The sequence below is a fragment of the Pezoporus occidentalis genome, unplaced genomic scaffold, assembly GCF_034315485.1.
Source record: "Pezoporus occidentalis ecotype Australia unplaced genomic scaffold, CSIRO_AGI_Poc_V1 ctg7, whole genome shotgun sequence".
NCBI lineage: Eukaryota > Metazoa > Chordata > Aves > Psittaciformes > Psittacidae > Pezoporus > Pezoporus occidentalis.
In genome coordinates this window covers 5213600-5229536 of record NW_026916052.1, presented here as the reverse complement: position 1 = coordinate 5229536, position 15937 = coordinate 5213600, and the positions used below count along the sequence as shown (strand labels likewise).

The 15937-nt window shown below is 37.2% G+C and overlaps 1 protein-coding gene across 7 annotated transcripts in view; it reads right to left on the bottom strand.

Moving 5' to 3' along the window:
* PDE10A (phosphodiesterase 10A) overlaps positions 1 to 15937 on the bottom strand; it is a 369917-nt gene that overhangs the window by 105176 nt on the left and 248804 nt on the right. For all 7 annotated transcript variants that reach the window (XM_062641801.1, XM_062641799.1, XM_062641797.1 and 4 more), the window contains one exon: positions 3347 to 3475. In XM_062641801.1, coding sequence (XP_062497785.1) covers positions 3347 to 3475 — 129 coding nt within the window. The remainder of the gene's footprint in view (positions 1 to 3346; positions 3476 to 15937) is intronic.

The window sequence follows — 15937 nt, the reverse complement described above, 5'->3', positions numbered from 1 at the left end:
AAAGATTAGTGATCAAGCAAAGACACTTCTTACTATGTCTTTATTAAGAGCTTTTTCTCACCTATAAACTTTATACACCATCCCATAAGGACATAATGCATGAAGTACAGACCAAACCTCAGACTACAAGTAGTAGGCGTAATGTGTAGACTTGTAGACAAGTTTCTTCATTAGCTAATACGTAAACAATTTTGAAGAAGACTTAAAATTAGCCCAGAAATATCTTTTCTGTTTCTTTTATCGAGACATCCTCTTACTTGGTTAACTTTTGCTTGCTAAAGCCAATCAAAAATACTTTCTTTGCATGAGAAGCAGTCCAGTTTGTGCTCCAGTTTCATTCAGAGTCCTGCATAACTCACTATGATCTGGATATGAAAAATTCAAAACTCAAGCGTTAGTTTAGTACAAATAGTGTTGTTTAGAAATGCTATGCACAACAATACAAGGCCTGGGTATGTTCTGAGCATGTATTTAATTGGTAGAATATAGTCAGGGTTCAAAAAGTGAATATCCAGATATCAGTATGAGCAACATTCCTTCCCAGTGCTGCCTTTGCAGATTTTCTCCAATACACTAAAAAAAAAAAAAAAAAACCAAAAAAAAACCACCCCACCACAACAACATAAAAAAAAATAAATAAATAAAAAAAAAAGAATAAATAAAAAATCTTATAATCCCAGGTAGATCACCATCAACTTGTCATGAGTGACTTTCAATCTAACATTTACTGTGATAACACAAGATATATCTGGTATACTCTGATGACGTATTGCATGATATTTTGGGATCTATTTATACCTTAAACATTGGAGTACTTACTGATTGCCTCCCTTTTCAACACTTTGAGCCATAAAAAAAAAGAAAACAAAATCCATTTAAAGTAAGTATTTCAATAAATCTCAGTCACAGATAAATTTTACTTCACTTAAGTCTGAATCAGACATTTCAGCTTATGTTCATGCTAATGAAATTCAGATAAACTACCCTGGCTGCAGGCCAATTGACTTCTGGCTGAAGAGTACACACAGCTGGATGCCTGTAAATCAGGCAGGACACAATTTCTGCATACAGGTTAATTACTGTTCTGCGTCACCAATATATAAGAGTACAGACACTAAGCCAGAGATCTCAAAACAGCATTTTGCCTGCCTGGCAACTGTCAAAAAAAAAAAAAAAAAACAAAAGCAAAAAAACCCTCATTTTCCTGTCTGTATCATATTGCATAATGTGATCATTTATAAAGTAGACTACACCAAAGCAAGAGGGAATAAAGGGAAAATTACACCCCTATGGATGTAAAGAGAGATAAATGTTCACTTTAAGTCAGCACAGATCCATGCTGACATCAGAAGAATCGGTTCCATCTTCTCATTTCTCACTGACACCATTACTCAGACAGTAGGATTTGTACATACATAACATGAACTGAGTACATCATCTAGTAAGTTTCTTTCTTAAAAATACTTCATTCTGACAAATAAAGATGTTTTGTTATCAGAGGTATTTTACGTAACTATAGACTTTGTCTTTCTAGAAGAAAATCACGGATAAGGCTAATCAGTATCCTTTTCATTCTACAAACTAAATGAATTTAAATTATTCTTTTTCACTTTGCAAGTGTAGTTTTAAATCTAGTTCTGCTTATTTTCATCTAGAAATCCAACACTAAGAAAGCCACATTTGCATAACTACTTTTAGTGTGATAAATATGGCCACCTTAAAGATTAATGTCAGAAAAAAGGAAGCAGCAGGGAAGGCAAAGACCCACTTCATCATAACAGATAAAAAGCTGAATGATAATGATAGCATGATTATTGCTTGACACTTTTAATCAAACAGTTTGGGGAGAGTTAGCCATAAAACAGAAGTTTAAAGTTTAATAAAAGAATGGACAAATCACACCACTGCAGCTATTCAGTGAAATTAAAACTTTAGGAAGACAGTGGTCAGCCATTACTTTGCTTTTGTAGTCGGCTCAAAAAATTTCATGAGCACTTTCACAAGAATGTGTTTTCAGGTCTCCCACTCTCTCCCTCACAAATAGGGTAAACTTTGAGCAAATGATAATAAATTCCACTTAACAATATAAGCTTCTTGAAGCCAAAATGTTATCCAAAGCATTCATTTATTTTTAGCATCAAGATCCTTGACCCAGACTATAAACTATTTCAAACAAGCAATGACTTCTTGTAGTGATTTCAAGAATCTTAGAGAAAATTATAATTTTCACAGGAACATAGTTCTTTAAAATAAGTACTAGTTGTTTCCTGTAACATCAAAGTATTTCTTCTGTCTACTAAAAGCACTGTCATGACTTACTCACTCAATTTGTAACACTATTTTTCTGATTGCATTTGTGGATTATAATGACAGACACCCTGCAGTGCTGCAGTTTGTAACCTGCAAAGAAAGTAGTAAACAAGTGGTCTATTGTTACAGAATTTTACTCTCCCATCAGGTAACCTCTTTAGTCAGCACCACCAAAAATCTGCCTCAAAATAGTCTTTATTGACCCTGATCACCAATTTCTTTTTTCTGTAATTCTGCAGAAAAAACTCTGTTATATCCTAGGAAGAAGACATAGCTCCTCTATTTCAAATGAGAATTATCACCAGAACTTAAACCCCAAGAACCTTAGAAGTCAGGCACAGAGCAATGCATTCACAGAGTAAAACCAGTGTTTCTTTCATCACCTTCTTAATAATCTACTCCTTTGCATTTTACCTCTTACATTCCACGTCACTGTTAGAATTGCATGAATCTTGTATCTGCACACAATCTCACAAAATTTACAATCATCACCAACCCAGGCCAACTCATAAGGAACAGTTATCTGAGCATGTAAGTGAGGGATTATACCCAGCAGAAATACCTTGAAAATTCAACATGTTGCTTTACAACCTCTGTACCAATGTTCATATCTAAAACTGACTTAATATGTGTTTTGAGATGGTATATCCAGTATGTTACTGAGGCTTACATTCTGCACATACTGTACAATTTAAATCCAAAACTTAACAATTTTAGATCCAAGACAACCAAATCAAGTTCTCAAAATATATGAATGTAACAGGTATTACAGGTTGGTAGAATAGTGTTTGGCAACTCAAAATGGGTAAACTGAAACTCCACAATGAATACCAGTATATTGCAAAATAGAAATGCCAGAAGGCTGAAAACATTAAATAAAATTGTTCATCTATTTGGCCTTTCAAAAATTACCAGAACCTGGCATAAAAATTATAACAGCCTAGTTTTACCAAAACTAGGTTTTCCTTTTTAAAATCTAAAATCAAGAACTGAGCTGTTAAAAGCTAAATATTAACTGCAAAGAAAAAGGACTTACCTTCCTGTCTGTTATTTTTCCTTTTTAGCCATTTTTCTACAGTTTCTGCACTAACACTTTCCGAGACAAACTCATCCAGTACCTGGGGGTGAAGAGAAAGATAGGCCTTCACTTTTTCATCTGTTAAACCTGAAAGAGAGAATATTAATTGATTACATTATTGGTATGAAATTCTTCACATGAAAAAAATATCTGTATGTCAGCAACAACCAGACAGAACAATATCCAGTCAAAAAAAGGAGCTGTCACTCAGAAAACAGTAGAAGCAGATCACATCCATGAAAGATACTCTGTACAAGAAAAGTCCTCTGCAGTAGACATAAACACTACCTGGGAGAAACAGCCAAGAAGAAATATACTACTATGACTCTAACAGTATTTATTTCCAAGATATGCAAGATAATGTACTGGTAAAGAAACTGGGTAGAAAGATATAGAAGTGAACTGGTATTTCTCGTAGAGCATCAAATTCAGTATTCTCATGGCAAGTGGCAGCAAAAGCAACAAAAACTCTTATGCAACACTGAAATCAAGTGCAATGTTTAAGTATTGGAGTTACTTAAGTAACTTTAGAAATATAAACTTTCACATGCATGCCCTCTGTTGCCTTAGTAATTGAGTTATCAAGATAAAAGTAACTGTAGATTAAAGGCCTTTACAATATCTACAATAAAAAGAAAACTCCAGTATAAATTTTGGAAAAAGCAGCAAGATTCAAAATCTCAGATCATAACACTCCCTAAAAAAATTCCAAAAATTCGTACAGTTACAATCTGATCATAGAATAGCTAGTGTTGGAAAGGACCTTAATATCATCTAGCTCCAACCCCCCCCACCATAGGCAGGGATGTTGCCCAAGGCTCTGTCCAGCTTTGCCTTGAACACTGCCAGGGATGGGGCAGCCACAACCTGTTCCTTGGGCAATCTGTTCCAGGGCCTCACCACTCTCACACTAAAGAGCTTCTTCCTTGTATCTAACCTGAACTTACCTTGTTTAAGTTGGAAGCCATCACTCCTTGTCCTATCGCTACAGTCCCTGATAAGGAGTCCCTCTCCTGCGTCCTTGTAGGCCCCTTCAGATATCATACTCCTCACAAATACCCTGAACAAAACTACTGGCCACAGGGAAGTGAACACAAGAGCGCCAAGGCTTTCAGGAGACAGGAATGAAGCACACCTGTCCTGTGGAACAAAGCTCCAGGCTGCCACAGAGGGACCAGGTATCTGAGTACAAAAGCCTTAATGAGATCTGAGGGGAAGAGGGATAACACCACTGTAATGACTAAATACACCTTCTCCTCTTGTGTTGTGTATATAAACGTGATTGTAAATCCTCTACAGAAAGCAGCATAGGTTCAGCAGAAGAGAAACTTCCTTCTGAATAACCCTGACCTCTTTTAGATAGTATTTGTGCTATAAAATCAGTTTTCCTAGTTTATGCTTCATGCAGTATCAGAACATGCTGAAAACAGCAATGGTGTAATTTAAAAGCTAGTCAATGACTGTATCCTTTAAAATGTCTTACAAATGTTTATTATGAAAGCCTTCAGGAAGCAATACCAGAACACAAGCCAACAACTCCCACCTGCAGAGGCCAACCACATATGCCATTCTCCCCACACCAGCTGCACTACATCATTCCCACCACATCAGCCCCCACCAGCTCAAACCTGTTCTAATATATTCTTTCTCTTAATCCACATAGGCAGCAGCTCCTGGTGGATATTATAGCCTTAAATAACAATTTTCCCACTTACAGGCAAGAATCTCCAAATCTGGATAACTGACTTAAAAGAGCTAAGTGAGCATCCTGATTTTCATTAGTAAAGATGGAAAGTTTATCCCTAAATTGGTAAGAGCAGGAGATAATCAGTAAGCAGGGCAAAAACAAACAAATCCCCACTACTTTGATTGTCTAACCTTAGGTGATATTTTGTAAACTTAAATCATACGGCATCTATAAAAAAGTACATGCGCCACACGAACAGAAAAGATTTTTCAGCCAATACAGGTATCACATCACATACGGAAAACTCAAGACTAATTAATATAACTTTGCTCAACTAAGAAAAATGTAAGCAAGTCTAATTTCATACCTACAGAAACTGAAAAGAAAACGTGTTTGGAGAGTCATTCATAAAGAACATACTGTTCCGAAGATTTACTAAACCATCAGAAAGTCATTAAAATGTATCTGCATTTTAAGTTCTGCATGAAAAAAAGATCAATATAGGTTGGTCACACAATGCCTGCTGCTTCCAGATTGTCTTTAGATTGTAAACACACACTTTTTCTTTCCATAAAGAAACTAGGAATTAAAAAGCTAGTAAAATCAGCAACTGAAATTCTGCAGGGGTTGATCTGTGTTCTCAGTGAAAATAGTTTTAACTTTCCTATGTATGCAGTCTGCATTCTTTGACTTCAATCTACGTATTTCCTGGACTCAAAACTTTATGGTTGTGTGTTTTGTAATAACGCACATCAAAATTCAATGAAATGACAATCTGAAGTAAGACTTCTATTTCTTTGTTCTATCCAATCTAAACTTCCCCTGTTTAAGTTTGAACCCATTACCCCTTGTCCTATCACTACAGTCTCTAATGATGAGTCCCTCCCCAGCATCCCTATAGGCCCCCTTCAGATACTGGAAGGCTGCTATGAGGTCTCAACACAGCCTTCTCTTCTCCAGGCTCAACAGCCCCAACTTTCTCAGCCTATCTTTATACAGGAGGTGCTCCAGTCCCCTGATCATCCTCGTGGTCCTCCTCTGGACTTGTTCCAACAGTTCCATGTCCTTTTTATGTTGAGGACACCAGAACTGCATACAATACTCCAAGCGAGATCTCACAAGAGCAGAGTAGAGGGGCAGGATCACCTCCTTCGACTTGCTGGTCACACTCCTTTTGATGCAGCCCAGGATACGGTTGGCTTTCTGGGTTGCGAGTACCCACTGAAGCCAGCTCATGGTCAGTTTCTATCGACCAACACCCCCAAGTCCTTCTCCGCAGGGCTGCTCTGAACCTCTTCTCTGCCCAACCTGTAGCTGTGCCTGAGATTGCTCTGACCCAGGTGTAGGACCTTGTACTTGGCATGGTTAAACTTCATGAGGCTGGCATCAGCTCACCTCGCAAGTGTGTCAAGGTCCCTCTGGATGGCATTCCTTCCCTCCAGCGTATCAACCGAACCACACAGCTTGGTGTCATCGGCAAACCTGCTGAGGGTGCACTCAATCCCACTGTCCATGTCAGCGACAAAGATGTTGAACTAGACTGGTCCCAACACCGATCCCAAGGATCAGGAAAAGTGATTCACGGAGCTGATATATGAAACCCTACAACAGTCTTTAAGTTACCCTCCTTTATTTCATTAAATCTAGATGTGCAGATGTGCTTTTTTAATGCCAAATTTGCAGATGGAAGCAAGCAGGACAGGACTTACAACTATATTTGCACAGTTGAAAAGAAATAACTTCAAGATATTTTCTACATAGATTAAGGCAGAGTCATCCATTCTTCCAAGTGCTAGTCTACTGTGTTGAAAAATACAACCATAGACACAAACCCCACAACCAAACCCAGCAAGAACATATCAGAAATTCACAAAATTTAATGTTAAGAAATAGTGCCATTATTAGAAAGCAGCCTTTTGAAGAAGCTTAAACACTTTGTGGCTTACATATATTAAGGCAAAAGTGGAAATAGAGCTTTTCAAGAAATGCTGGGGTTTATGCAAGTGTTTCACCTTACTATCTTTTTGTTTATTTCATTTATTATAGGCTTGGATGATATAAAATAGGCAAAATTCAATCCAAAACAGAGGGCAGAAGACATCCTGTGCCCCTAACAGCACCCAACAGGCAACTCCTTGATTAGTAAAAGGCATTTTACTGCCAGAGAGAACCACCCTTCTGGCAGGACACTCTTTCTGGGCTGTTCAGCATGGGAAGCATGAATCAAATAATACAAAAGAAACAATCATATTTACTTACAGTATTTCTATAAACTGATGCATTGGTGTACTCTACCAAATAAACAATAGCCCTTTTTTTCCATGCTGCATATGCCTGAGGCTTAAGCTTTTAATCTGATTTGGCATAGCTCATGCCAGTCTACCAAAATTTTGGGTTTGTGTTTTATGGTTGGAGTTTGGGTTTCTTTGGTGGTGGTGTTTGTGGTTTTTTTTCTTTTAAATAACTCCTTGGCTTTCAGTAGATAGAGCATGTATGCCAGTGTTTTGGAGGGGTCTGCATTTGGGTTTTTTTCCCTACAGATACTACAGGAAACAGTTTCTTTTTCACTGAAATTAATAGAAGAATTAGTTAAAGACAAAATTTTGTGTGGATTTCTCCCTTTTCTTATTTTAGTAAACCAAATACATAAAATACAAATATTTTTACTAAATACCACAATCCAGTAATTCCAACATAAACTAGAAACCCAACCATTTGTGATAGTCTGTTTCAACAAATAACTAACTTTTCAGTGGTCCTGTGATTGAAAACAGGTTTCATTTCACTCAGGGTAAAGAAGAAAGAAGCCTTTATCTGAAGATAATTTAGCAAGTTCAGTAGAGCTGCTTGAAGACAAATAGTTACTCGTGTAGTTTACAAACCACCACAGTGTATCAGGACTAGACCACTGGTGCTTCAAAAGCATAACTACGCAGACTGTTCTTGTTGGTACTTAAACTAAAAGCCAAACAAAACCAAAAACCCCAGCACCACCACCACCTTCCAACATATCTCTATTTCTGTGTGTCATTCAAAGCCAGTGTGAGTACTGCAGGCTGCCTGATTTAATGGCTGCCTGTCCTGCTCAAGCCTGGATTCCCCTTTTGATCTACTGGTAAAGGTTTGGTTTCAAGAACTCCAACATTTCATTAGTGATAACATCAGCAGAATCTTTTAAGAGATCAACTGAATTCACAAGCAATCTCCCACTGCCCAGTGTAAGTAAGCAAACAGCTTCATAAGTCACAAAAACCCTGTAGCACTAAAAATTAATAATTACTCATACTAAAAATACTAATACTCAGAAAATTAGGGATTGCTGTTGCAGCTGAGCATACTGTGCAAGCACGTAATTTTGCATGTACTGGCACAAATATTTTTCAAGAAGCCTCAAATGAGTGATGACAGGATTCAAAGGAAATGTATCTTTGAGCAACCAATAAAGAATAAAGTGTAACAGTGACACAGCTTATAGAATAGTAAGACTGATGTAATAAATGCGTTCATATTCACTCTGTTGATTACCACAATCCTCATAATGTCTATGTTAGGGTTTAGGAGAGACAGAAACTGTAAACACTGTCACAGCCTTTACATGCTGCTGTCTTCTTTAGATGACAGCAAAACACACTTTGGAAAATAACTTAGTATCAACACTTCATTTAAAAAAAAAAAAAAGTATAAATCACTGTTACTTCTCTCTTAATGGGGAAACTGCTTTTTGAGAGATGTAACAAAGTATACCAAACTCAGCATCTTAGAAACTCACTTTACTGGTTTAAATTGTAATGACACTGCAAGGCAACACTGTGGGCTTGTCTACACCGGTAAATTGAGTATGTCTAGGTTTGTTCACTGACCTGAAACCCAGTGGCTCACAATTTCCTCCACCCTTATTGTTGAGCTCTCTTGACCTCCGACTATAAAAATGAAGAAAAACTGGAAAAGGAACACATGCTGACTGCCTGCTGGGAACCACTCCTGGCCCTCTCCTACTGCAGAGCAACTTCCTGGACTTGCCTGGAACATCCCAAGCTGGCTTTGGCCAATGCCCTGACAAGAACCATTCTGACAATGCAACAGTATAGCTAAAAAAAACTAATTCAGTACATAAGAATGCTCCTTCACACTGCTTATTTACTATCCTAGATATAGCATAGCTGAATTCAAAAATAAACTAAGACACAAAACCTCCTTCAAACATCAATTATCAGTAATTATTCCTTGCCTTTGGGCCTGTCTCCAACAGCATTCTTTTTCACAGGAAAAAAAAAAAAAGGCAAAAAATCACTTGAAAGTTATATTTTTGATTTCAGATTTTTCGGTGCCTAAAATATTTAAAACATTTCTTAGATATTAGATAACCTGTGTAGTACTGAATCAATTAATGGCTCCACTCCCTGACTCTTAATCCATGTCATACTGCACTCTCCTCTGAGAATAGCTTCACTGAGCTCAGTATAAAGCAGAACTGACTGTCAATGAGCTGAAAAGAATTGAAGCCTAGAGCTATGTTTAAAAATCTGCTCCATTTAGCAACATGAGTCAGTCACATCATTAGCAATTCTTGTAATTTTTTCATTAGTGTTGTGGTATTTGGCTTTTTTTCCTCAAACCATTATAGCTTAATCAAATCTCATGATTAGGCAAGAATTTTAGTTTTCACCTAAAGTTTCTGGTTCCCAGGCTGGGGGCACAGGGGGAAGCAAAGGAGAATGGATAAAAATTCATGAGCCAGCCTAATACTTACCGGAGGCTCAGCACTGTATCCCAGAACAACTTACACTGTAAAAGACTGCAGTCATTGCTTTCCTCAAACCCCTAGAAATAGGGTTTGATGCATATAACATGCCTTTCACCCAGCTGGACAGGATCCAATGGTTTGAATAAACATTGTGAGGCTATACATGGGTCAATATAAGCAATCGGATGGATTTTATGTATCAAGAAAGCTTTTCTTAAAGAGGAAAGGAAGTACCTATAAATACTAAACATTTTGTATTGGTTAACATTTAAACAATAAAACATACATTTTAAAAATAATAAGGAAAAAAACAACAAACAAACAACTGGCTTGTTTGGCTTTAATAAGCAACTCTTCCCCGAAATTAAAGGGGCCACAGAGCCACAGCAAATATGAGCAGTCATAATCTCTCTAAGTAAGTAACAATATATTGCACCACACAGAAAATCTGCAAGTTGGAGAGGGTGGAAAGGAGGTCACGCTGACACACTCTTTACAGATAAGGTATTATCTGAAACAGAAAACAACCTTACCTCAAATACAAGTGAAAAAAATGTATAATAGTAAAATCAATTTCCTCATCCGGCATACCAAAATGATGAGATGTGGCACACATCCTCAAAATCAGCACTAGAAAATTAATACCATACTTGTACAAAAAAAAAAACCAAAAAAAAAACAACAATTTAAAAATATCTGAAAGTAATCCAGAAGAGCTAATTTGAACACAACTTTGTCCATGTTCTCCTTTATTTAAAGCTGCCTGGCCCCATCTCTTTCTTATACAAGTACCACCTCTCTGTATCTTTCTACAAATCTTATAAATTATATTTGTAGTTATTTGCAAAAGCATTCAAGGCATGTGTGTACATTGCTTCATTTGGATTAAGCATTAATCCCATTAAATCAATCCCTTCTTTGTTCAGAGCATCAGGATTCAAAATCACAGGCACAGTCAGTTTTGGAATATCCTTTTCAAGTCAGACTTTTTATCTTAATCCATTTAAGTACACAGGAATGTAATGCAACCAAGTGCCCAAACTCTGTGAATCCTGGCGTTACTGGTGTGTCAAAAAGCATAATCACTAATGAGAAGCAATCAGAATGGTCAAACCTCTTGTTGATTTTTCTTTTCTTGAAAAAATCAGTTCATAGCCTCATCCATGAGCAGCTCCATTCATGTTTTTTGTCCCTCCTCCTCCAACTCCCACCACCATTGCTAAAGGAAAAGCAATACACAGCTCCAGCGCTCACAGTATTAGCAGTGAGAAACAATAATGCGGTACACAAAAATACTATACTGTTGTGATTTGGGTATTTAAAAGGGGAATATAATAAATTTTATCATTATCATTTCAAATCGTCATATAAAGATGACTGTTTAACTGTGCCAGCTTCCAGATACTGCATAAAACTGCAGGCTCTATATATATTTACATCACAGTTTCACCCACAATCAAGTGCAGTCACCCATGCAGCAGCTACAGTACAGCAGCCCAAAGAACACAATGCAACATTTCAGACAGGATGCCAGCAGCACCGCTTCAGTTTCAGAAAGAGAAATACCAGCTCAGCCAAACAGCGATGGAATGTGTTCATACAGAAAGAACACCAATAACCACCTCTTCTTATACCTTGCAATTCAAACTCGTTATTCCTGATGGAAAAGCCATGGATGTATCTTTGCACCTGAACATGCCAGATGAGCAAGATGTGGACATAAGCACCTTTAGTTTCCACCACCTTCCACAGTGTTTTCTCTGATATTACCAGCCTCTTGCAAGCTTGAACCCTAGACATCTACAGATACTCAGCAGGTTATGTCTCCCAAAATCCAGGGCTCAAGAACTGCAAGGTACTGGCACCTCTGAGCACTGCTTCAGTATTAAGTTAAAAAGCAAAAAGCCATATAAGAGTGTTGATGAAATCAGTTCACATTAGGTGATAGCCTACACTCTTTCCATAGGAAATACATATACGCTTAATGGGGTGAATGTATTCCTAATCTGAATAATCATTTTTCACAGGGTATCAAAAACACACTTCAAATTGTCTGAATGGCATAATGCTGGGCAGTATGTATAGTGTTACGCTCTAATACTATCCATCATTTTATGCATGGGGCTTTTTAAATCTGACTTCCTTTCCTGGTTTGAGAGTAGCTTCCCTCCAGTTCTCATTAGTATACTGCAGTACACACATTGAGGGGTCTGTATAAAGCTTTGCTCTCCTTCCAAGTGCATGATGGGACCAAATTTGGGAAATTACTGAACACTTTGCAAAAAACTAACAGAAGGAATATAGATATGCTTTAGGACTTGCAAACTTCATGAAATTAATTTCAAGTCTTTGCTTGAGGAAAAAGTTTTGTATCATAGTAAGGTTACTGGTAAAAATAATCATCAACATAAAAATCAAGCAAGTGAAAATGTATTTGTAAGTGAAAGTAAAAACACATGAGGAATGTCTCAGCATGATTTATGGTTATTTGCTCTTTTTATTCTTTTGTGCAACACATATAGCCAGGGTACCTTGTCTCCTGCCCAAAACATACCTGACCAGCACTACTCAACTCAATGGTGACAAGTACTAAAAAAAAGTTCATTTATAACTCATTAGAAAAAAATCTCAAGACACTCGGGACTTGCACATACATAATCTCTGGGAAGATCATATGCAGCTGTAAAAGAATTACTTAAAATCTAACAATTAGACAAGGTAAGAATACCTTAACTCTTCCCTTGAGTACAGGTGTTGGTACAAAGTTCTTGATTTATGATTCTCCAGTAATACTTTCTGGCTGATGTAATGTCTTCCTCCCACCTGAGACCTGATCCTGGAGTAGCTCCCTTTTTGAGTAAACTCTTTTGCCTACAGTAGTCCTATTGTCTTTAATACCAAAGTTCTGCTGCTGATTTGTTTCTTCAAATGAGCTCCCACGAATGAAGTTCTGTAAATCCTTTGTAACTTACTTACCAGTAAAAACATAGTGTTGTTCACTAAAATGCTACTTAACTTATTAAACAAGATCCAGTATGATGAAACTTCCTTTGAAGGATACTACATGCCTGTGCTAAGTCTTGCTGCTATTTCACTAAATAGGAAACAGATAATGTTCTTCCTTCTGCAAGAAGTATCCCACTTAATCTTAACACTTCTATTAGTAGACATGTTAGGACAGTTTCCCAGGGCACAAGACTCTTCTTAAATAACTTCACATAGTCAAATAACACACTACTTACCAACAAGACCAGACACCTGAGTGTTCTTTACTTTGGTACTATTAGGACTGTATCTGGAGCACCACAGATGGAGATTTATCATTCTTTTCTAATCCCCTCCAACCTTACAATCATAGAAGGCTTGAAGAAAAATACAATCAACATCCTTTACAAAATGAGAAGATATAAACCTCAGAGAATTCTGTCACTAAAAAACCTCTATTAGGAGGAAATCTAATGACCACATCCAGAAAGTTTTCATCTGGTTCATGGCAAGCAAGCTCTTCAAAAACAAACCACGCCAGTCCAGCATTTTTATAGACATCACAGTTAAAATACAACAGAGAAATATACACATCAGTATAAAAGATGGATTTCACAGATTCTGTAACTGTACTATGCACAAGCCTGCTCAGTTGTTGAGTGGAAGACTTCAGAGAGGATGCAAGGAGCAGGCTGCAAGGCGCTATTCTTATCTGATCCAAAGCTCAGCCATGATACTTTTTAGTTCATTTCTTTTAAGACAGACAGAAATTACTGCCGACAGTCTGGACTACTGATTAACATGAAGAGTATCATCTGTTAGCTGTACATTAAGCCTATGGAAGCTGAACTGGTGCATATCTTTCTTTAAAGGACACTTTATTTTAAATAAAAGACTTGAGTTATAGATGAGTTAGCACATTTCCCAGTTAATCTTTTCAAATTACTAACGGATACTAAATGGGTGTATTAATAAAAAATAAAAATCACATCAAAAAAACCATCATATTCTAAGTCCAGTATCAACAATTTTTTTTTTTTCATTTCAGCTTCCAGCATTTTTTTTTTTTTTTTTTGTATTTTAACTATTAGCTGAAGAGTTCATCATTAAAGATGATTTCTTTGTGAAGGTACCACCAGCCCAAATGAGTACCATCTATCCCCTTTACAAAGTGGAATAGGCTCACTTTTTTATATTCTAACATTGTATTCTTTCCACACTTCACAATTCCTCCGATGTAACTCCAGCTGTTCATACGTACTAGCTTACAGCAGTTTCAGAAGAGTCTCTAACCTAACCCTAGCACCTTGACCAAATTCCAATACTTGCAAGTAGAAAAAAAGTTTTACAAAAGAAAAGCTTCCAAAAGTCTCCAAATACCAGTTTTTGTGACAGAGATTCAGTCTTTATCACTTGAATGTTAGAGTGTGCAACATAGTTTCCCTTCAACCCAACCAGAATGCTACAGCAGATGCTGTGGCAGTAAAGCTGAGATCTGAAAAGTTGTTACCACAAAATTTGTTACCAAAAGTTGTTACCATAATTAACCTTGGAAACTGCTTTTTTACCTTACATTAGGAATTACCATAAAATATAGATACAAAGATGCCTCGCTATGCAAAATTCAACTTTGACTGACATTTCAATAAACAAAACCCAAACTATTTAATTCTTTTGTGGGGAAAAGAAAGCCTACCTTCAGACTAATTAAGAACTGAAACTAAAGCACTGACTCCATAAAACTGTCAGAAAAGTTAGACACTCCAATTTTTTTTAAAACACAATAAAAGAAGAGAATTATTTTCTTTTTCTGCTCTTTTTTTATAAATGAACACAAGAAAGATGATGTTTCAGGGATGCTTTCTCTGCTCAATTTTATGGTGATGGATGTAACGGTATCTCCATGTCAGCAAAACGTGGCCTAGGAAAAGCAGTATAATTTGAGATATTTCAGTGAGCATGCCGCTGAAGTAAAAGGAATTTGAAGTGATAATTAAATACTGTGTTACATACACTTGTATATTACAAACAAGGACACATTGTGCAACCCTTACTTGCACTGGTGAACAGTTTTAGGAGTTGTCCTATTGACGTCAATGAGACTACTTACGTTGGTAAGAGCTCACTAACATGGGAAGAGTTGTGCAATGAAGGCCCAAACACAATTCATTCCACACGTTGTTTCAAGCTTTGTTCCTCAACCACAAGTTTTTCCCTAATAGTGTTAATATTATTTTGTTAATGTTAGCATTCAGAAAAATATGTGAGAAAATACTTGTTCAACTGTCCACAGACAGTATTTCAGCCCAATACCAAACCAGAGGCACACAAGAATCCACCACTAGCTCAAGCTACAGCAGGTTGCTCATGGTCCTGTCCCATCAACTTCTGAGTATCTCCAAGGGTGGAGACTCCACACCCTCTAAGCTGCCTGTGCCAGGGTTCAATTACCTGCACAATGGAAAAAGTGTTTCAACTTGTGCCCACTGCCTTTTCTCCTGTTGCAGAACACCACCAAGAAGAGCCTGGTTCCATTTATTTTACTGTCCCCTCTATAAGGTAGTATACACATGGATAAGATCTCCCTGAGACTGTTTTGTTCTAGGCTGATCAGTCCCAGTACCAATCATAGCCTTTCACTAGACTCAGTGTACTATGTTCATGTCTCTTTTGTACTAAAGAACACAAAACTGCACTCAGCACTCCATACATGCCTCACCAGGGCTGTGTAGAGGGGCAGGATCACCCTTCTCAACCTGCTGGAGTACTTTTTCTAATGCAGCCTGGGTTACTGGTGGCTGCCTTTGCAGTGATGGCATGCTGCTTGTGCAGGTTAAATAGAAAGTAACTACAGGACCCAATGCTATAGGGATTCCTGCTTCCTAGCAGGTGAAAAAAATGGAAATATATCCACTGACTTGGATGTTGGCACCACAGAATAAAAAACGACATATGGGGTTGGCTGCTTTTCCACAAGCTCTTACTGCTGTGGCAACCCTCTACTTATGCGATATCATTTGGCAAAACATCTTCCGTCAATACTATTTTAGACAAGAATTCAAATAATCTAAATAATCTATTTGTTACTATTTTAACTATTTTTCTCATTGGCAACCACAATAAAACAAAGACG